At 46.5% G+C, this 16386-nt stretch overlaps 1 protein-coding gene across 1 annotated transcript; it reads left to right on the forward strand.

Annotated features, from left to right (window-relative positions):
- The first annotated feature begins 5636 nt into the window (after positions 1 to 5636).
- On the forward strand, positions 5637 to 12548 carry NDUFS5 (NADH:ubiquinone oxidoreductase subunit S5). Its single transcript, XM_074976406.1, has 3 exons — positions 5637 to 5759; positions 9409 to 9626; positions 12226 to 12548. The coding sequence occupies exons 2-3, from the start codon at positions 9411 to 9413 to the stop codon at positions 12328 to 12330; spliced, it is 321 nt and encodes a 106-aa protein (XP_074832507.1). The 5' UTR covers positions 5637 to 5759; positions 9409 to 9410; the 3' UTR covers positions 12331 to 12548.
- The last annotated feature ends 3838 nt before the right edge of the window (positions 12549 to 16386 follow it).

Raw genomic sequence — 16386 nt, forward strand, 5'->3', positions numbered from 1 at the left:
ATAAAAGAACACACTGTGCAATTTTTCTTTCTGTGCTAAATATGTGACAAAATCCACAAGGACGTCACGTCTGCTGGGAATTCGTGTACGGCAGTCGGCATCGAAATCAAATCCCCCATTCCAAAAGCACAAATTCCTGGTGTAGCCTTCATACCTGTGGGGCATGGTTCACTGTCACATGTAGTGGCACCTAGGCCACTTGCAGAGAGAAAGAGTGGGTCTCCTCTACAGCCTTAGCGGAGGGCCAGCTGGCTTTGAACTCACACTAGAAGTTCATGCACTAAGCTCCAGAGGTCCCACGTTTGTCCCCACCTGTCAGTGGTTACACTAGCACTTGAGCTACAGGACACTCTCAATCAATGGAGACAGAGAGTTGAACAGTTCAGAATCTCACCAGCAGTGGGCAGGGCTGACACATGCACATTCATTACAAAAACGAAGGGTCCCGTGGCACCTTATAGACTAACAAAAAAGTTTTGAGCATGAGCTTTCGTGAGCACAGACTCACTTCATCAGATCATTCATTACAAGGCTATTACTGAAACCACGGTGGGGTCAGGTCCCTGCAAGGCAGGAGAAAAAGCCATTGACTAGCTCTTTTTATTCAACTAACTAGAAAACGTACCTGGCATTGCACCCGTCCTTAACTCAGATGATTTTTGTTTTTCTTTCATTTACATCATTGCTCTGGGATGGATCTGGGGATGAAGGGCTCAGGGTGTAGGCTGCCCCAGGGAGAGAGATGACCCCACACCTCTCTCACTGCAGCACTTTGGAGCTAGTTGAGAAGTGCCTGCCCATGGTTGCAGTGGATACAGCTGCAGGGAGGTGTGTCCCCCCCTTGGCTGGGGGACAGAACAACACAGACAAAACGTGCAGATATGTAGTAGATAGCTGTCTCGTTCTCAACTACTGGCCTAGTGGGGTTATAGCTGTCCTGATCCCCATATCTGGCCCCTTGCTGCTCCCCTGATCATCACACAGTATAACTGTCCCTGCTAGCGAACCCTCATTTGCGTTTCATAGAAACAGTCTCATTCCAGGCACATACTATTGTCCTGGAACAATCAAACCGTGACCTTTCTCTAAGTTAGGATAAGAGGAATCTGCATACCAAAGTTGATGGTCCCAGCCCTTACAGTTTAGGAGGAGTTCTCGAACAGACAGCTAGACACACTCGCAGACAAACTCTCTCAAATATACAGTAGATGCAACAATATTTCTTGGTTGTATAGTCAGCATTTCCACCCTTTACAAAATGAGAGTGGTGGTGTCCCTGGAAGCAGACTGTCTCCTGGGTCAGCAACACCAACAAGTCGTTTTTTAAAGGACCTGCAAGCAAGTAGAATCTCTCTTTTTATTAACCTGGTATTGGTTAATGTTTGTGTCACGTCATGGCTCCTTCCCCACGCTAGCAAGACAAATGCAGAAGTGGGGGCCAGCAAAAGTACCTCCAAAACCTTATCTACCAGGTTTTGGTATAAACTTCCCGCCCCAAAAAATCCTAAAAACCTTAGATTTTGGGGATAAAATTCGCTGCCACCACCCAAGTAATAATAAGGAAACCAGGGAGAGACTACTTGGGAAATCTCAGCCCCAAAAGTAAAAAAACCAGGACACAAACATTAATCAATACCAGGTTAATAAAAAGAAAAAGAGAGAACTTTTTATTATTACAACAATATTTGTGTTGCAAGCCTCATGACTAGATGAAAGAGTCACAAAGTAAAACGCATGGGCAGTCTCCACCATGGGCCTAGAACTTAGTTACAAGGAGAGTAAAAGAACATTTCTAAAAAGTGCACAGACATCAGATCCCACTTCCCAAACCATAAAACAATAAAGCCTAATGGACTCATCTAAACTTTACCCTACTTACAGAAGATTGGAGGGCCTGTTCTTGGAGGGACATATTCTGTATCTGTCTCCCTCATGGCTGGAAAGAAGAAGAAGCAACAGAGGACCGAAAAAGGGAGGAGCCAAAAAATTCAATTCTTACCTACATTCCTATAGGCCAACCCCACCTGGCTAAGGTATGTGCTTTACTGAAGAGACATTATCGCTCCTTTTTAGAAAGAGAAGTGGATGAACTGACATTTATATTCAAATTCAGAACATTAACACATGGTTTAAATCCTGATGGGAACTTTCTGAGTCACTACAGGGGCTCGTCTGCATACTTGACTCAATCTAATTCTTGATCTGCCCCCCCACCCCTCCACTCTCTGATTTGCTCACCTTGATTATCTTTTTCTGATTTGTCCTCCTTGCTTATTGTTTTTGGTTCTCTGTGCCTTAAATATTGAGTCTGTTCTGGTCTGGGTATGGTCTGAAGAAGTGGGTCTGTCCCACGAAAGCTCACCTAATAACCCATTTTGCTAGTCTTTAAAGTGCTACTTGACTGCTTTTTGTTTTGATAGTGTATAGACTAGCACAGCTTACTCTCTGTTACTGGCTAAGGAGGTTAACCCTTTTACTCCCAGGCTGCTGGCTAACCCTCATGATCATGACAGCCTCCATAGCTTAAACTGCAGATCAATGCTGATGCCCTGCTAAACGCTGGCTACAGCATTGCACTGCTTGTTTTTAAGATTAAGCTATAATGGTCCAATTGAGGTGCAGGTTCTTTCCTGGGTTAATTACTGTTTTTAAGGGGATCCAGAAATCGAAAAAAGCAATAAGATCAGCCCTAAACTGACCGTTGCCAGGGCTTTGAATGTTGCTAAGGACTATCACATTCAACCCAGCTGTGCCAGACTGACAATGGAGTACTGTGTGCCCAGAGATCTGGAATAAAAGCCAGCAGTGGCTCGAAGGGGAAAGCGCTGAGCAGGGAGCTAGCTATTTTCTGGATACACTTACATCATTTCAGGCAGTCCCCAAGGAATCGGGAAATCTAAGGAATTGTTACATCATCCCATCCCTGACAATGGATGGAACAATAGGTGATGTTTCGTCAACTGCTAATAAGGTGTCTATGGGCCTGTGGGGAACCCTAAGGGAATAAAAGCCAACTCCACCAGGCTAGCCCCTCAACACACACATGGACACACACACAACTGTGACAGCACTCTGCCTCCTTCCAGCTGAGCCACACAAGTTGCTACTCCAGTTCTCATTAGCCTTCTCAATGTGCCTGTGAAGAAAGAAAATGATCTTCCTTTTACTGATGAGAAACGGAGATTAGTGTGACTCCTGTGAGGTCGCCGAAGAAGCAAGCAGCAGGATCAGGAGCAGAACCCAGCTGTTCCCACCCCACATTCCAGTCAATGCTACTCCCGTCCCAGTGGCGCCATCCCAACCATAGGACGAACTGGGGTGGCCACCACAGGACCTGCACTTTTGGGGACCCTGCAGCAGCCACCCCAGCCATCCTATGACCAGGAAGGATTGAGGGGGCTCCTGGGGCCAAGGGTTGGGCAGTGGAGGCAGCAGGGGTCACCTCCAGTCTCCCCAGACTCACCGGTAGGTGGTGGGCTGTGGCAGCCTGCTCCACCCTGCCGCACTGTGCCGCGCAGCCCTCCTGCTTAGCTCACAGCGGGGCAAAGTACAGCCACATGGGACCCTTCATTCTGGCCCCCAAACTCCTGCCAGGGAGCAGGGCTGGGGCAGCCCTGTGGGGAGGAACCAGCCCAAGGCCCAGCCAGTGCAGCAAGCAGCAGTGCCCCCCCCACCTTCTGCTCCATGTAGCCTCAGCTCCCTCAGTTCCTGGGTGACAGGAGCAGAGAGCTCTACAGGTGCTTACCAAATAAGCCTTATCCAGACTCAAGGCTGTCCCTAGGCATATGCAAAACCCCCAGCAGCATAAGGCACCTGGAAATGTGGGGCATTACATTTTCAGGTGCCCTTATGCCATTGTGTGTGGTTGTATGTTGGAAGAGGCACCAACCATCTCTGCTGCTTCCTCTCTGGCCCCTTCTCACAGCTGCTGCAGGGCTTCCCCTTCCCCCTCCCCCACATGCTCCAGCAAGCAGCCGGCTACTGGGGGGTCCCTGCTGCCAGACTGGGTGCAGAGAGAAGCCCCTGGCTCCTGCAGCACTGCTCCAGCCCCAGGGAAGCCTGTGAGTCCTGGTAAGCTGGGGGGTGAGGGTGTGTGCAGGAGGGAAGCCCCCGGCCCCCAGCAGAAGTTGCATGTGGGAGGGTAGAAGTTGTGCAGGTCCAACATCGTCTGCACATCCAGGGATGCAAGCACCCATGGGTGTAAAGTGGAGCTTCACAAATGTGCAGGGCTCTGCCGAGGGCCCCAGGTGTCCCAATGGGTGAGTGTCCCAGACCACCCCCAGCCAGGGCAGAGGACTGGACCCTGGGGTCCCTTCCAGCTCTTCTGTTCTAAGGTTCCACGGTTCTGCACAGGGCTGACCAGTGGGCGCTGGGGCTGAGGCACGATGTGACACCCCTCAAAGGCACAGGGGGCTGGAGGGTGAGGGTCATTCATTACCCCTCCAGTAACAGAGAGAAAGCCGTGCTAGTCTATATACTATCAAAACAAAAAAAACAGTCCAGTAGCACTTTAAAGACTAACAAAATAACTTATTAGGTGATGAGCTTTCGTGGGACAGACCCACTTCTTCAGATATTAGCCGTACCAGAACAGACTCACTATTTAAGGCACAGAGAACCAAAAATAGCAATCAAGGTTGACAAATCAGAAAAATATTATCAAGGTGAGCAAATCAGAGAGTAGAGGGGCAGAAGGTGGGGGAGGAGTCAAGAATTAGATTAAGCCAAGCATGCAAAAAAAGCCCATATAATAACCTAAAAAATTCCCATCCCAGTTCAAACCACATGTTAATGTGTCAAATGTGTTGAATATAAAGAGAGTTCAGCAGCCTCACAGACTTCAAACTCTCTTAGACACAGAATTAATGGGCACAAAACAGACATAAAAACTCTCCTGATCCACAGACCGGTCAGCCAGCATTTTAATGGAGTGGGCCATTCTGTTAATGACCCGAAGGTTTGCTTCTTACTGAAGAGGAATTTTCACAACAAATTGGAAAGAGAGGCTGCTGAACTCTCTTTTATATTCAAATTCGACATATTAACACATGGTTTGAACCGGGATGGCAATTTTTTAGGTCATTTTAGGGGCTCTCTTGCATACTTGGCTTAATCTAATTCTTAATTCCCCCCACCTTCTGCCCTTCTGCTCTCTGATTTGCTCACCTTGCTAATATTTTTCTGATTTGTCCTCCTTGATTACTGTTTTTGGTTCTCTGTGCCTTAAATATTGAGTCTGTTCTGGTGGGGCCATGGTGTGAAGACGTGGGTCTGTCCCACGAAAGCTCATCACCTAATAAATTATTTTGTTAGTCTTTAAAGTGCAACTGGACTGCTTCTTTCCCCCGCCCCCCACCAGTGTACAGGGGAGACCAGACAAGTCTGGTCTGCAGGACGCCGGAGGCAGAGCTCTGCACCCAGTGGGTATCCGCTTTACCCCGGCGGGTATCCGCATCCCTGGATGTGCAGATGACATCAGTGTTTCCCCTGCGCATGTCACGCTCCAGCCTGCAGGAAACAGTGGGACCACTGGGGCCTCCAGCCGGTAGGTGGCGCTGGAGGTGTGCACGGCAGGACCTGTTCCCCCGCCCGTTGGAAAGGAACTCTCTCTCCCTCGTTTCTCTATGATACCCCCGCTGAGGTGACTCCCAGCCGTAAAGTAGAGCGCGGGTGGCGGACGAAGGGGAGAGGTTGACGGCAGCGAGTGTCGTAAAGTTCCTGACCGGACGAAGGAGGCGGGCGCGGCGGGGAGACCTCAGGTGAAGCTCCTTCTTTGGGGGGGCGGCCTCCGGCGGGGAGGGGGAGGGGCTTGTGTGCTCCCTGGGTTGTGAGGGCCGCGCCTTCGGCTCTCCTTTCCCACCCCTCGCGCTGGGCCTGTAGCTCGGTGGCGGGGAGGGGGGCGGAGCCTGTGGGGCAGCAGGCCCCGCCTCCGGGGGCATGGGGGAGCCAGGGGGTTGTCTCAGAGGTTGTCCCAGCCCCTCCTGTGTCCCTGTCCCCGTCCCCAGGGGTGTATGGGGGGTGGGGTGGAGAGCTGCCCCAGCCCCTCCGTGTCCCTGTCCCCGTCCCCAGGGGTGTATGGGGGGCGGGGGTGGAGAGCTGCCCTAGCCCCTCTGTGTCCCTGTTCCTAGGGGTGTATGGGGGGCGGGGGTGGAGAGCTGCCCCAGCCCCTCCTTGTGTCCCTGTCCCCAGGGGTGTATGGGGGGCGGGGGTGGAGAGCTGCCCCAGCCCCTCCTTGTGTCCCTATTCCTAGGGGTGTATGCGGGGCTGGAGGGAGTTGCCCTAGCTTTCTGGACGTCTCTCCACAAGGGTGTATGGGAGGAAGAGGTGCCGCAGCCACTCCCTGTGTCCCTGTTCTTAGGGGGGTATGCAGAGGCTGGAGCGAGAGAAGGGAGTTGCCTCAGCTTCTTTCTGGGCACCTATCCACAGTGGAGTGTGGAGGGATTGCTTCAGGGGTTGCTACCAAACACTTTGGTTGGTTTCCTTCCCCTGCCTTCTCCTACCCAGGAGAAGTATTGATTCTTTTTTCAGGGTGGCAACTTGTGGTGCGAGAGGGGTTTGTCCTTTTCAGGTTGTTGATACTGCTCATAATAATTAGCACTTGCATATATTCACTAGTGGTATTTCGTGCAACTCTTTATCCTGTTGTTCTGAGATGAAGAAATCTTTGCAGGCCATCTGCAAGTTTATGCACATTATTAGTTAGCTTTTAATTAAATTTGTTTGTCAAACTATTTCCCAGTAAGGAAGAGAATTATGTCTGCAAGGGCATTTGTTCCTGGTACATGAAGTGTAAAAAAACTCAGTCGGGGAAAAAGGTCTTTCAGTTTTTGTTTTCACACTTTTGAAATAGCTCCATCTGTTTTTGGTTCACAGATTTGTAAATACCCTGATATTTCAGTCGCATCTCAACTGGCTCAGAACTCATACAGCTGATCCATGTTCATGATTCCTTCATTTTGAATGTTTCCATTACATTATTAAGGGCTGAGAAATTAATCTTTTCATAAAGGCCAATGGTTTTAAAGTTCATCATTATGTTGTCAGAGAAATCAAACCGGTTCTGAATATACAAAAACATAGGTTCATAGAGCTTAACAAAGTCTTGGTTTATGTTTCCTTTTTATTCTGGTTGTGTTTTTCCATCATTTTGGTGTGGAATCTAAAACAAAACTATTTCAGTTCAGCATCTTGATCTAAAAATGGTACGTTTCCCTATATACATGACTAATGCATAACTTTGATTCTTCCAACTTCCTTACAAAGTGCTGCTTTCAAATCGCGTACTGCCCATGTAGATGGGGCCTTTTGAAAGGACCTCCCCAGACTTTGAATGTCCCTTCTTCCTAAAAAACAAATAGGAAGAAGGGGTTTTCGAAGTCCGGTGGTCCTTTTGAAAGGCTCCCATCTACATGGGCAGTGCACGATCGCGCACGGCTGCCATTATGCTTGTGTGGCGGTGCATATTCATGGCAGCGCCTCAGTAGCATCTTCCCAACTCACATATTACTGTGCCCCTTCTGAAAAGAAAGGCTAGTGTAGATGTAGCCTAATAGTCTTTCTTACAACAGCTTCATTAATAAGTATATTAAGATGCAGAGCACAACTGTTTAGTTGGTGGTTGATAGCATTAGCTGGTCTTTTGTTAATCCACAGGCAGCATGGCTTTGAGCAAGCTCCTGGCTGCATGGGGACAGAGGGGTGAGCTCCTGCCCCATGTGCTGATGAAAATTATCTCATGTGCCACTCTTGAAACATGTGCTGGGGGTTGCTGAGCCCTGCTCTAGGTAGTTCTTTATAGAATTGTGAATTCCACTTGCTTGATTTTTATTAAGACAGTGATGATTGCAAATTGCATTCAACACTGTTTCATGTGATAAAGTATTCCAAGCATATTGGAAGTGTTTTTGTTTCTTTTATTTGAGGCATCAGCTGCTATGAAGAAATATGTGGGCTGTTGTGTTGATAGTAATAAACCCCATAAATGATTCCTCAGAGGCTTTTGGGTCAAAACACTGGTCACCAATATCTCTATCTTTATTCTTCCACAAGGCTATTAGTTAACTATTTTGTAGTATGAAACTTTTTACTAGCAAGCTTATTGCCACAAATCCATGCTCTTGTAACAAAGGCTGTGTTTTAACTGTGTTTTAGATGGGTGCAATTTCTCATGCTGCCATTCAATTATCACCTTCAGTGTAAGAGACAAAGCATTTGTTGATATTTGTCATACTTTTGGTCTGTGTGCTTTTCTAGTGTCCATTGTGAACTGTTTGTGGCAGTAGGCCAGTTTTGCCCCCATGCTCGAGAGTGAATTCCCACCAGCAAAAAAGGACAAGAGGTTTTACCATAAATCCCATAGATGTCAATGAATGCTTTAGTGTTAGTCTTGCATGCTGACAAGTATCGGAGAGGTAGCTGTGTTAATTTGTAGCTTCGAAAACAGCAAGAAGTCTTGGGACACCTTATAGACTAACAGATATTTTGGAGCATAAGCTTTCGTGGGCAAAGACCCACTTCATCAGGTGCATGACTCATGCATCACTGCATGTGATGAAGCGGGTCTTTGCCCACGAAAGCTGACGCTCCAAAATATCTGTTAGTCTGTAAGGTGTCCCAAAACTTCTTGTTGTTCTTAGTGTTAGTCTGTAGCTTCACAAATAATAAGCAGGCCTATAGCACCTTGAAAACTAACAAATTTATCAGGTCATGCACTTTCATAGGTAAAACTTCTTCAGATGATTGGAGTACACACTTGAATCCAGAATCTTTTAGCAGGCTGAGTGTATGCTTCAATCTGACGGTGAGTCTTACCCATGAAAGTGCATGACCTGATAAATGTGTTAGTCTTTAAGGTGCTACAGGACTGCTTGTTGTAACTGTTAGTAGAATTAGGAGTTTAGTCCTTGAATAGACTAGCAAGAGTTTTCTGTATTGGAAATGCTCTTTGTTTAGAGAGAGCATGTACAAGTGAATGTACTTTTGGTGGTATGGCTTAAAACAATCCTGCACTTTTCATTGTTAAATCTCAACATGCTTTACAAATAAGATAGGTGTAATTGTTCCTGCTGTACAGGTGGGGAAACTGAGGCACATAAGTGACTTGCACAAGGTCACCCAGCAAGTCAGGGTCAGAAAAATGTCTACAATCCGGGTCTCCTGAGTCCCAGTTCAGTGCACTTACTATACCACATAAGCGATATAAGCAACAATGCTTTGGTGCAAACATAACTGTCTCTACACTGCATTACTGCTTTTGCCATCCTACAAGCATTATAAAAGGAACTGCTTGGGAAAAGTATTAAATTGTATACTAAAAGTCTTGTTTTGGTATACGTGCTTTTATATGCTTCTGTTTTACTTAGCTAAATCTCTAGACTAGTCTTATAACTTTTTGTCTCTCCTCCTCAGCCATGCCATTTTTGGATCTCCAAGACAAGCTGGGAATCAATGCAGACAAATGGATGCTGCTTCAGAGCTCAGAGCAACCCTTCAAACAGCCAACTTTGTGCCAAGTCTTTGAGAAGGAATGGGTTGAGTGTGCTAGTGGCATTGGGCAGACTCGTGCACGCAAGGAATGCAGACTAGAATATGAGGACTTCCAGGAATGTCTGACTAGGAAAAAAATGGTAAGAGATGAGCTAGATGCTGGGGGCGGTAAAGGGGAGGGAGGGAGGAAGGTAGGTAGGGGAAATGTGTACTGCACACAGTGTGAACACTGGGTTAAATTATAAAGGCTATGCACAATTTTCAGTCCAGTAGAAAATTACCTGTCACTAATTCCTGGGACCCAGATTTTACCTCCAGATACATATCTGCAATTCTCAGGGACTTCAGTGATACCCTGAGAGCAGAATTCAACTATAGAAATGCATGGTTAGCATCCAGTGAGAAATTTACTATTGTGCAGAAACAGCAGGATGTGATGTCATCAGTGGATTAGCGGAGGATAAAGTAGTCCTATCTCTGCCTCTCAAAACATTTTTTTTTTCTTGGAGATTTTTGTTTCCAGTTATTGCCTGGGTGGGAAGTTGGGATGAGTACTTCATAGAGTCTGAGCACATAACTTTGTAATTAAATTCAGACCTGGAACTTTTCAAACCCTGACATATTTATGTTCATTTGCAAACAAGACACGCTTCCAAAAAATGCTCTGTTCAGTTCTCTTTCACTAAGCCAACAGATTGGTCAGCTCAGCAGGGAAGCCAATATGTCAGGTGATATTCCTGTTTTGGCTAACTGAGCTACAGAGCTTGTGTAACATTGCAGCATGCTGTCTACTTTTTAATGACTTCAGCTAAGATGCACTCAACCTCCTGTTCTCTAACACAAATAATTCATGAGGCTCATTCAATAAGGAAAATGTGGATTTGAGCTTTTTGCTGGGCAGCTCTGTCTTCTTGAAAGGATGCCAAGGATTGTACTAATAAAGGGTATGAAATAGACAAACTGGGAAGTATAATTCAGACTGGCCTGACTGTTTCCCTGTTTCCTGACTACAAGGTCCTGAATCCTACTTTAGTCATGATGTGCTTATACCATGGAGGGAGTTGTTAATTAAAATTCTGCCCATTATGCAGATATCCGTATCACATAGTAACTGGTAACTGAGTGTATGTTAAAAATAGTGTCCCTTGGATGATGGTTGTGTAGCACAGTGCATTTTCAAAAGGGTTTATATACCTTAGTCCTTATGGTGCTACAACTGAAGCCTCTTAGATAAGGCTAATTGTCCCTGATCCTATAGGAACACCGTGACAGAGAAGTTTACAAGGGTTGCTTTATGTGTATGGGAGCCATCGCTGAAAGTTACTGGGGATGCAAGGCAGAAAGATTTCAGGAGAAGTGGTAAGAAGAATGGAAGTTTAATGTTGCTTGTGCAGAGAATAGTAAGCAAATAACAAAAGACATTAAAGACTCTTGGGTAAACTCTCACTCCAAATTTTCCCTGGAGTTTCTATGAACATAGCATCTTGACTCAAGCCATATGATTATTAGTAACAAATGTTCATCACATGGTAGCTGAAAGATAACAACCAGTACTGGAGCCCCATTGTGGTAGGTGCTGTATGCCAGAAAAGAGACAATCCTTGTCCTGATGGGTTACAGTATAAGGCAAGACTTTTTAGTGGTTGAAAGTGTGTGCACAGTGCCTTGTATTTAAGGCAGATTAGTGATTTCCTTCATGGAGAACTCTGTTACGTTGCAATGAAAATTGCTTCCTAAATTATTCTGGGTTACTCACATGTCATCCATATTGTGGGCCAATGGATTTCTGTGTAAAGCTAATGTAGCTTTTTATAACTAAAAACCCTCTGGTGCTCTTAAAATACTAATATATGTATGCAACAACTCTTCATCTGTAATATGTGTGAAAGCGGCTGATGGAGGGGGGAAAATAACATTAAGCAAACAAGTTCTAGGAGTGGTTACAAATGATGGAAAGGTTTTTTTATTAAAATTCCGATGTCTGTTAAAAAGACAGTAAAATATAACAATCTGTAACTCATTAGATGTTCATGCAGGTGTATAGTATTGCAGCCCCTTCAGGCTGTGGTTGCTGTGGGGACACATGACCACATTTAGTTGTTGAGGTTTTCCATTCCCCTCCAGTTAAATAGATTCTTATTGCCATTATACTTTGGGAGACGATGTGATGATAACGTTTGTACCTTTAATTACAGATTGGACCTCCCTGGTCTGGCACCCTTGGGACCAGACCTGTCCTAAGTAAGGGAATTTCCTGGACCAGGGAGGTCCAACCAGGAATTTGCCTGCTTCTGGCCCCCCCCCCCCGGACTACCACAACTCCCCACTGCTTCCAGCTGCTGCTAGCCCTGGGTCCGGCCACCACTCTGGACCCTGACAGGACCTGGATGCCACTCCGATCGAGTAAACAGAAGTGGGTCCTGGCTGCCATGCCATCCCCAGCTGTGCTGCCAGAAGCCAGCCCCAGCCCATCTGCCTGCTCCTGCCTGGCCGGGCTACTGGAGGCAGGCTATGGCTGTGCACATACCAGCTCCACAGAGACTGCTCTGGCCCCAGGAATCTCTGGTTAGATGAGAGAGTCCTGGATTTGGGAGATGCAAACTGTAGAATGTCCTCATGCATTTCTGCCAGGGTCGCTGACTTGTGAGGCCTTGAAGGAAGCTTCACAATTCCTACTGTGTCTTTAGTGGCCTCATTTCCTCCCATACAGTCTTTATTCCTTCCATTTGTCTTTGGCAGATAAAGCGACTGAATGCAATTTTGGCACAGAGGAAGAAGCTAATAAAGGAAGGGCAATATACACCACCTGAGCACCAGCGTGGCAAAGAGGAGGTCAGGCCTTGATCTGCTGCTGCTGACGTTGAATCCTGCTGCCAGCAGAGCTAGCTGTCCATCACCCTCTGTGTACGTGTTGTGGGAATGAAACTGTTCTGTAAAAGTTGGCGCAGTTATGCCACAGGTAGAGTTGTTCTGCTGTTGGCTGTCTCTGTCCTGCGGGCCAGCCATGCTGCCAGTGTCTGCAACTGATCAGTTCAGAAATTAAATATCTCCTTAGAAACCTTTCTCTTGGCTCTGTTGTGTTTTTTCCTGAGGAGTGGGGTATGATTTTAGTGCTCTAAGTTTGAGAGAGATCCTGGCACTGGGGCAGCACACAAATGCGTTGTGGAATCTCCTGTGCTATCTCACAGCTCTATCCCATACTCAGAGTTCTACCAGAAAGCTTCAATGCCCAAGTTATAAACTCTGTCCAGAAAGTCAAATTTCGATCCGTACTTCCTTGAAGTTCAGCAGTTTGGATCCTGGGCTTTGGGGCAGGCTGGTAGCTTTGATTTCTCTATGTGCTGTTAACTGGATCCAACAGGTAGAAGTATCTACTGAGCCAGCTGTGTGGGTCTGTAAACAGCTCTAGGGGGGAGAGGCTTCGGCCTGTTCTCCCTCCAGTGTGAGACTGAACAATGACTAAAGCTTTGTACTGCACAATGCAAAGTCAGCAGGAAAATTTGACTTGGCTGGATGAGTACATCTCCAGCTAAGTGTGTCTGTCTTCGAAACACCTGCATCTTTCCTGGGTCTGGGTGGGTAGCGTTGCTGGAGGACCCAGTTACTGGATAAAGTGAGTTCTCTCTTAATTGGAAGAAGATGGATCGGTGAATTAGCTGTGGCATACAGAGCCTTTTCTCTCAGGCGTCTGGTTCCATGCTGGCTCCTGTGAGGGGTGGTGGAAAGTTGTTGCACTAACATCTGTTGCGTGATTGGTGTGTCAGGTTTTGGGGGTCTGAGACCAGGTCCTGGTGGACAAATGGCCTCATCACAAAAACTCGGTTTCAGCAGAGACATCAAGGATTGATTGCGGGGGAGAGATTGAATTTAACCCCTGAGGATGGCAGGCAGGATCAAAGCCAGCCCAGGCTTAAGCAGACACAACTGACCCAACGTGTTCTTGTGGCCCTGTGCATCCCAGGTTCATTGGCCATGTAGAAGGGAGAGAATAGGCCCTCAGTCTTCTGAGGAAGCACAGATTTCATAGAGCAAATGAGGTACAGCAATGTTACATTACTTTGCATGGTCAAACAGCTGGGACTAGACCCTGTGCCCTAAGGTCAAGGAGGGATTTTTCTTCACAGATCTTATAAGCAATATTCTCTTTTTGTGAGCCTTGATTGAAAAGTGGGGTAAGAGTGAAACTTGTTTGAAACAGTAAGGTGTCAACACTGCAGCTTGTGGCTTGCAGGTGAATAAGCAGGTGTTTGTGGGAGCAAGGATCCTAATAGTTTCCTGATCAGTTCTTCAGCTGCTGCCTCCAAAATGGATCATTCCATTTAATTTCCTCCTGAAGGAGTTTGTGGGTGTTCCCTCCCCCTGAAGGCCTCCAATGGATTGGTTACTATAACCCAAGTGGATTTCTGGAACTATTCAGTGTAATTCATTTCTGCCATAATCTACATGATCAGTGTTCCTGCTAAGCTGAGCATGTGGGTGGCTGCCCAGGTGAGGGTTTAATGCTGTCCAGCTGATTAGCACAGCATCTACAGTGCCCACAGCTGGCAGCATATATTTCTAATGGTGGTGCACATCCACATGCCTTGGTGCACATAATAAACTCATAATAAACTTTATTCTGCACACAGATGGGGGGAAGATAAGGGGAACACTGCCCATGGTGCAGGATAGAGGCATGACTTTTCCCTGGCAGTTTGTGAGGTCAGTGAAGTGGGAAACAGAAGGATGGAATGAAAATGGAGAGGGACCCAGACCCACAACATTTGGATCATGAGCTGGATCAAACAGCCCAAAACTCAGTGATGTGGTGCTTGGGGTCAGACACCAAGGCACCTAAAAAGATAAAGCACCTACTTTTACACAGCATCATGCTCTGTGAGTTCATGGGGTGGTACTTATGCCTTGCCTTGCTGTGAAATGTGTCTGAAAAAAAAGTTTTGAATTAAATCTAGCGTTTCTTGGCCTTTTTGTTGTCAGTGACCAGATTGCTGGGAAGAATTATGTAATTTTGATTCTGTCCTGACAGGATTCTGATGTGATTTATGCTAGTGTAAATTGGGAGTAAATCCAAAGACCTCCGGGGCAGTTGAGAGATCCATATCAGGCTCTGATTATGGAAACTCAGTGTTAGAGACAGTAAAGCTTTACCCAGCCAGATTGTATTATCATCTGATAATCTGAAGAGGAGGCTTACACTGTGGTGTTTTTAAATATGAAACAAATTTAGATAGGTTTTCTGTGATGGGGAGGTCAAACTTACATAATCGTGCTGACATTCAAGTAGACTAAGTCCAAGATAAGGGCGAGGGAAAATATTCCCCTTGGAAATCAAGGAAACAGACATAAAAATGCGACAAGAAGAAATAAAAAAGAGAGGCTTTGACAGAACCTTCTTCTGGGTCTCCCAGTGAGGTTTTGTGCTGTTTGTAACATGGTTGGGCACTCTCTTACAGAGCTGAGTGTACTGTGGCCATTTAACAAATAATGTGGCGCTAAGGCACAGTGCTGCAAACCACACAGCAACCCCAACATGGTGTAACGTTCCCATTGGGTGGGATAGTTGTGATGTCCTAGAGATCTGGTGATGGAGAATTGGGGTGGAGGTGCATGGCACATATGTGGGGAGTTTGATACGGGTCCTGGCCTATCAACTTCTGACTATATAGCAGCACCAAGAAGCAACACACAGGGGCCTGTATTTTAACCCCATTGAAATGCACTGGAGTAGGAACAAGTATCAGAGGGGTAGCTGTGTTAGTCTGTATTTGCAAAAATGATGAGAAGTCCTGTGGCACCTTGCAGACTGACAGATTTTTTGGAGCATTAGCTTTCATGGGCGAATACCCACTTCGTCAGATGCACGTGCAGGTGTCTGTCAATCAGCCTGCAAGATAGCAAAACTCCATGTGGTGGCGAACTCTCCCCAGGCTTGGATGTGACATGTTTTAGGCCAATAATTTATCTGACAAACTGGCACCAAGAGGAAATAAGGGGCAGGAGACAGAGCACCAAACGATAGCTTTGCAGTGATCCCCTAGTATGAGCCACTGGTGTTCAGTCTAGCCTGGCTCGAAAGCAGGGAAGATGTACGATAGACCCATAAAGCTAATCTTTAATTTGGAGCCATCACATTATCCTGCTTGGGATTGATTTATTACGTAGCGATCCTTCCTCTGTGTGTGTGAGCTGTGCTTTGAAGAACAAAGGTGAGATGTTTGCCCAGTGGTGCTTAAGGTTGGACAGAGATGCCATATAGAATCCCATAATACTAGAACTGGAAGGGATCTCGGGAGTTCAAGTCCAGTCCCCCAAACTCATTGAAGGACCAAGCAGCATGTGACCAGTGATGAGTAACCTTGGCTACTGGTGGGTGCATGAGTAGCCCTCCTTCGTCTCAGTGGGCCACAAGATTGTCATCACCACGACAGTCTCCTGGGATAGGCTAGTTTTGCTAACTGTGCCTGTGCACTTAGAATTTGCGGGATGTGCTGATGGAACCGTAGCTGCACTTTGATTGGATGCAGAGGGAGCACACAGCTCTCAGTCAATGTTGTGTACAATCATTATGCATGTCACTTCACGTGTCCTGGCTTTATGCATGTCACTTTAGTAATAGCAGTAGAACCCAATTGGGTTCCATGTGGGCTGCAGGTTGTCCACGAGGAATGTAGGTCGTCCCTGACAGATGTTTAGCTAACCTGCTCTTAAATATCTCCAGTGATGTTGCTTCCACAACCTCCTAGGCAATTTATTCAAGTGCTTAACAACGCTGGTAATTAGAAATTTTTTTTTAGGCCGTGTCTACACTAGCTCCAAACTTCAAAATGGCCACGCAAATGGCCATTTCGAAGTTCACTAATGAAGCGCTGAAATACATATTCAGCGCTTCATTAGCATGCA

This window comes from Carettochelys insculpta, chromosome 24, assembly GCF_033958435.1.
Source record: "Carettochelys insculpta isolate YL-2023 chromosome 24, ASM3395843v1, whole genome shotgun sequence".
Classification (NCBI taxonomy): Eukaryota; Metazoa; Chordata; order Testudines; family Carettochelyidae; genus Carettochelys; species Carettochelys insculpta.

What these genes read in the sequence shown, in the direction of transcription:
- NDUFS5 (XM_074976406.1), top strand. Translation starts at nt 9,411, where the DNA reads ATGCCATTTTTGGATCTCCAAGACAAGCTGGGAATCAATGCAGACAAA. An exon ending in GTCTGACTAGGAAAAAAATG is followed by an intron (nt 9,627 to 12,225) that starts GTAAGAGATGAG and finishes TGTCTTTGGCAG; the next exon opens with ATAAAGCGACTGAATGCAAT.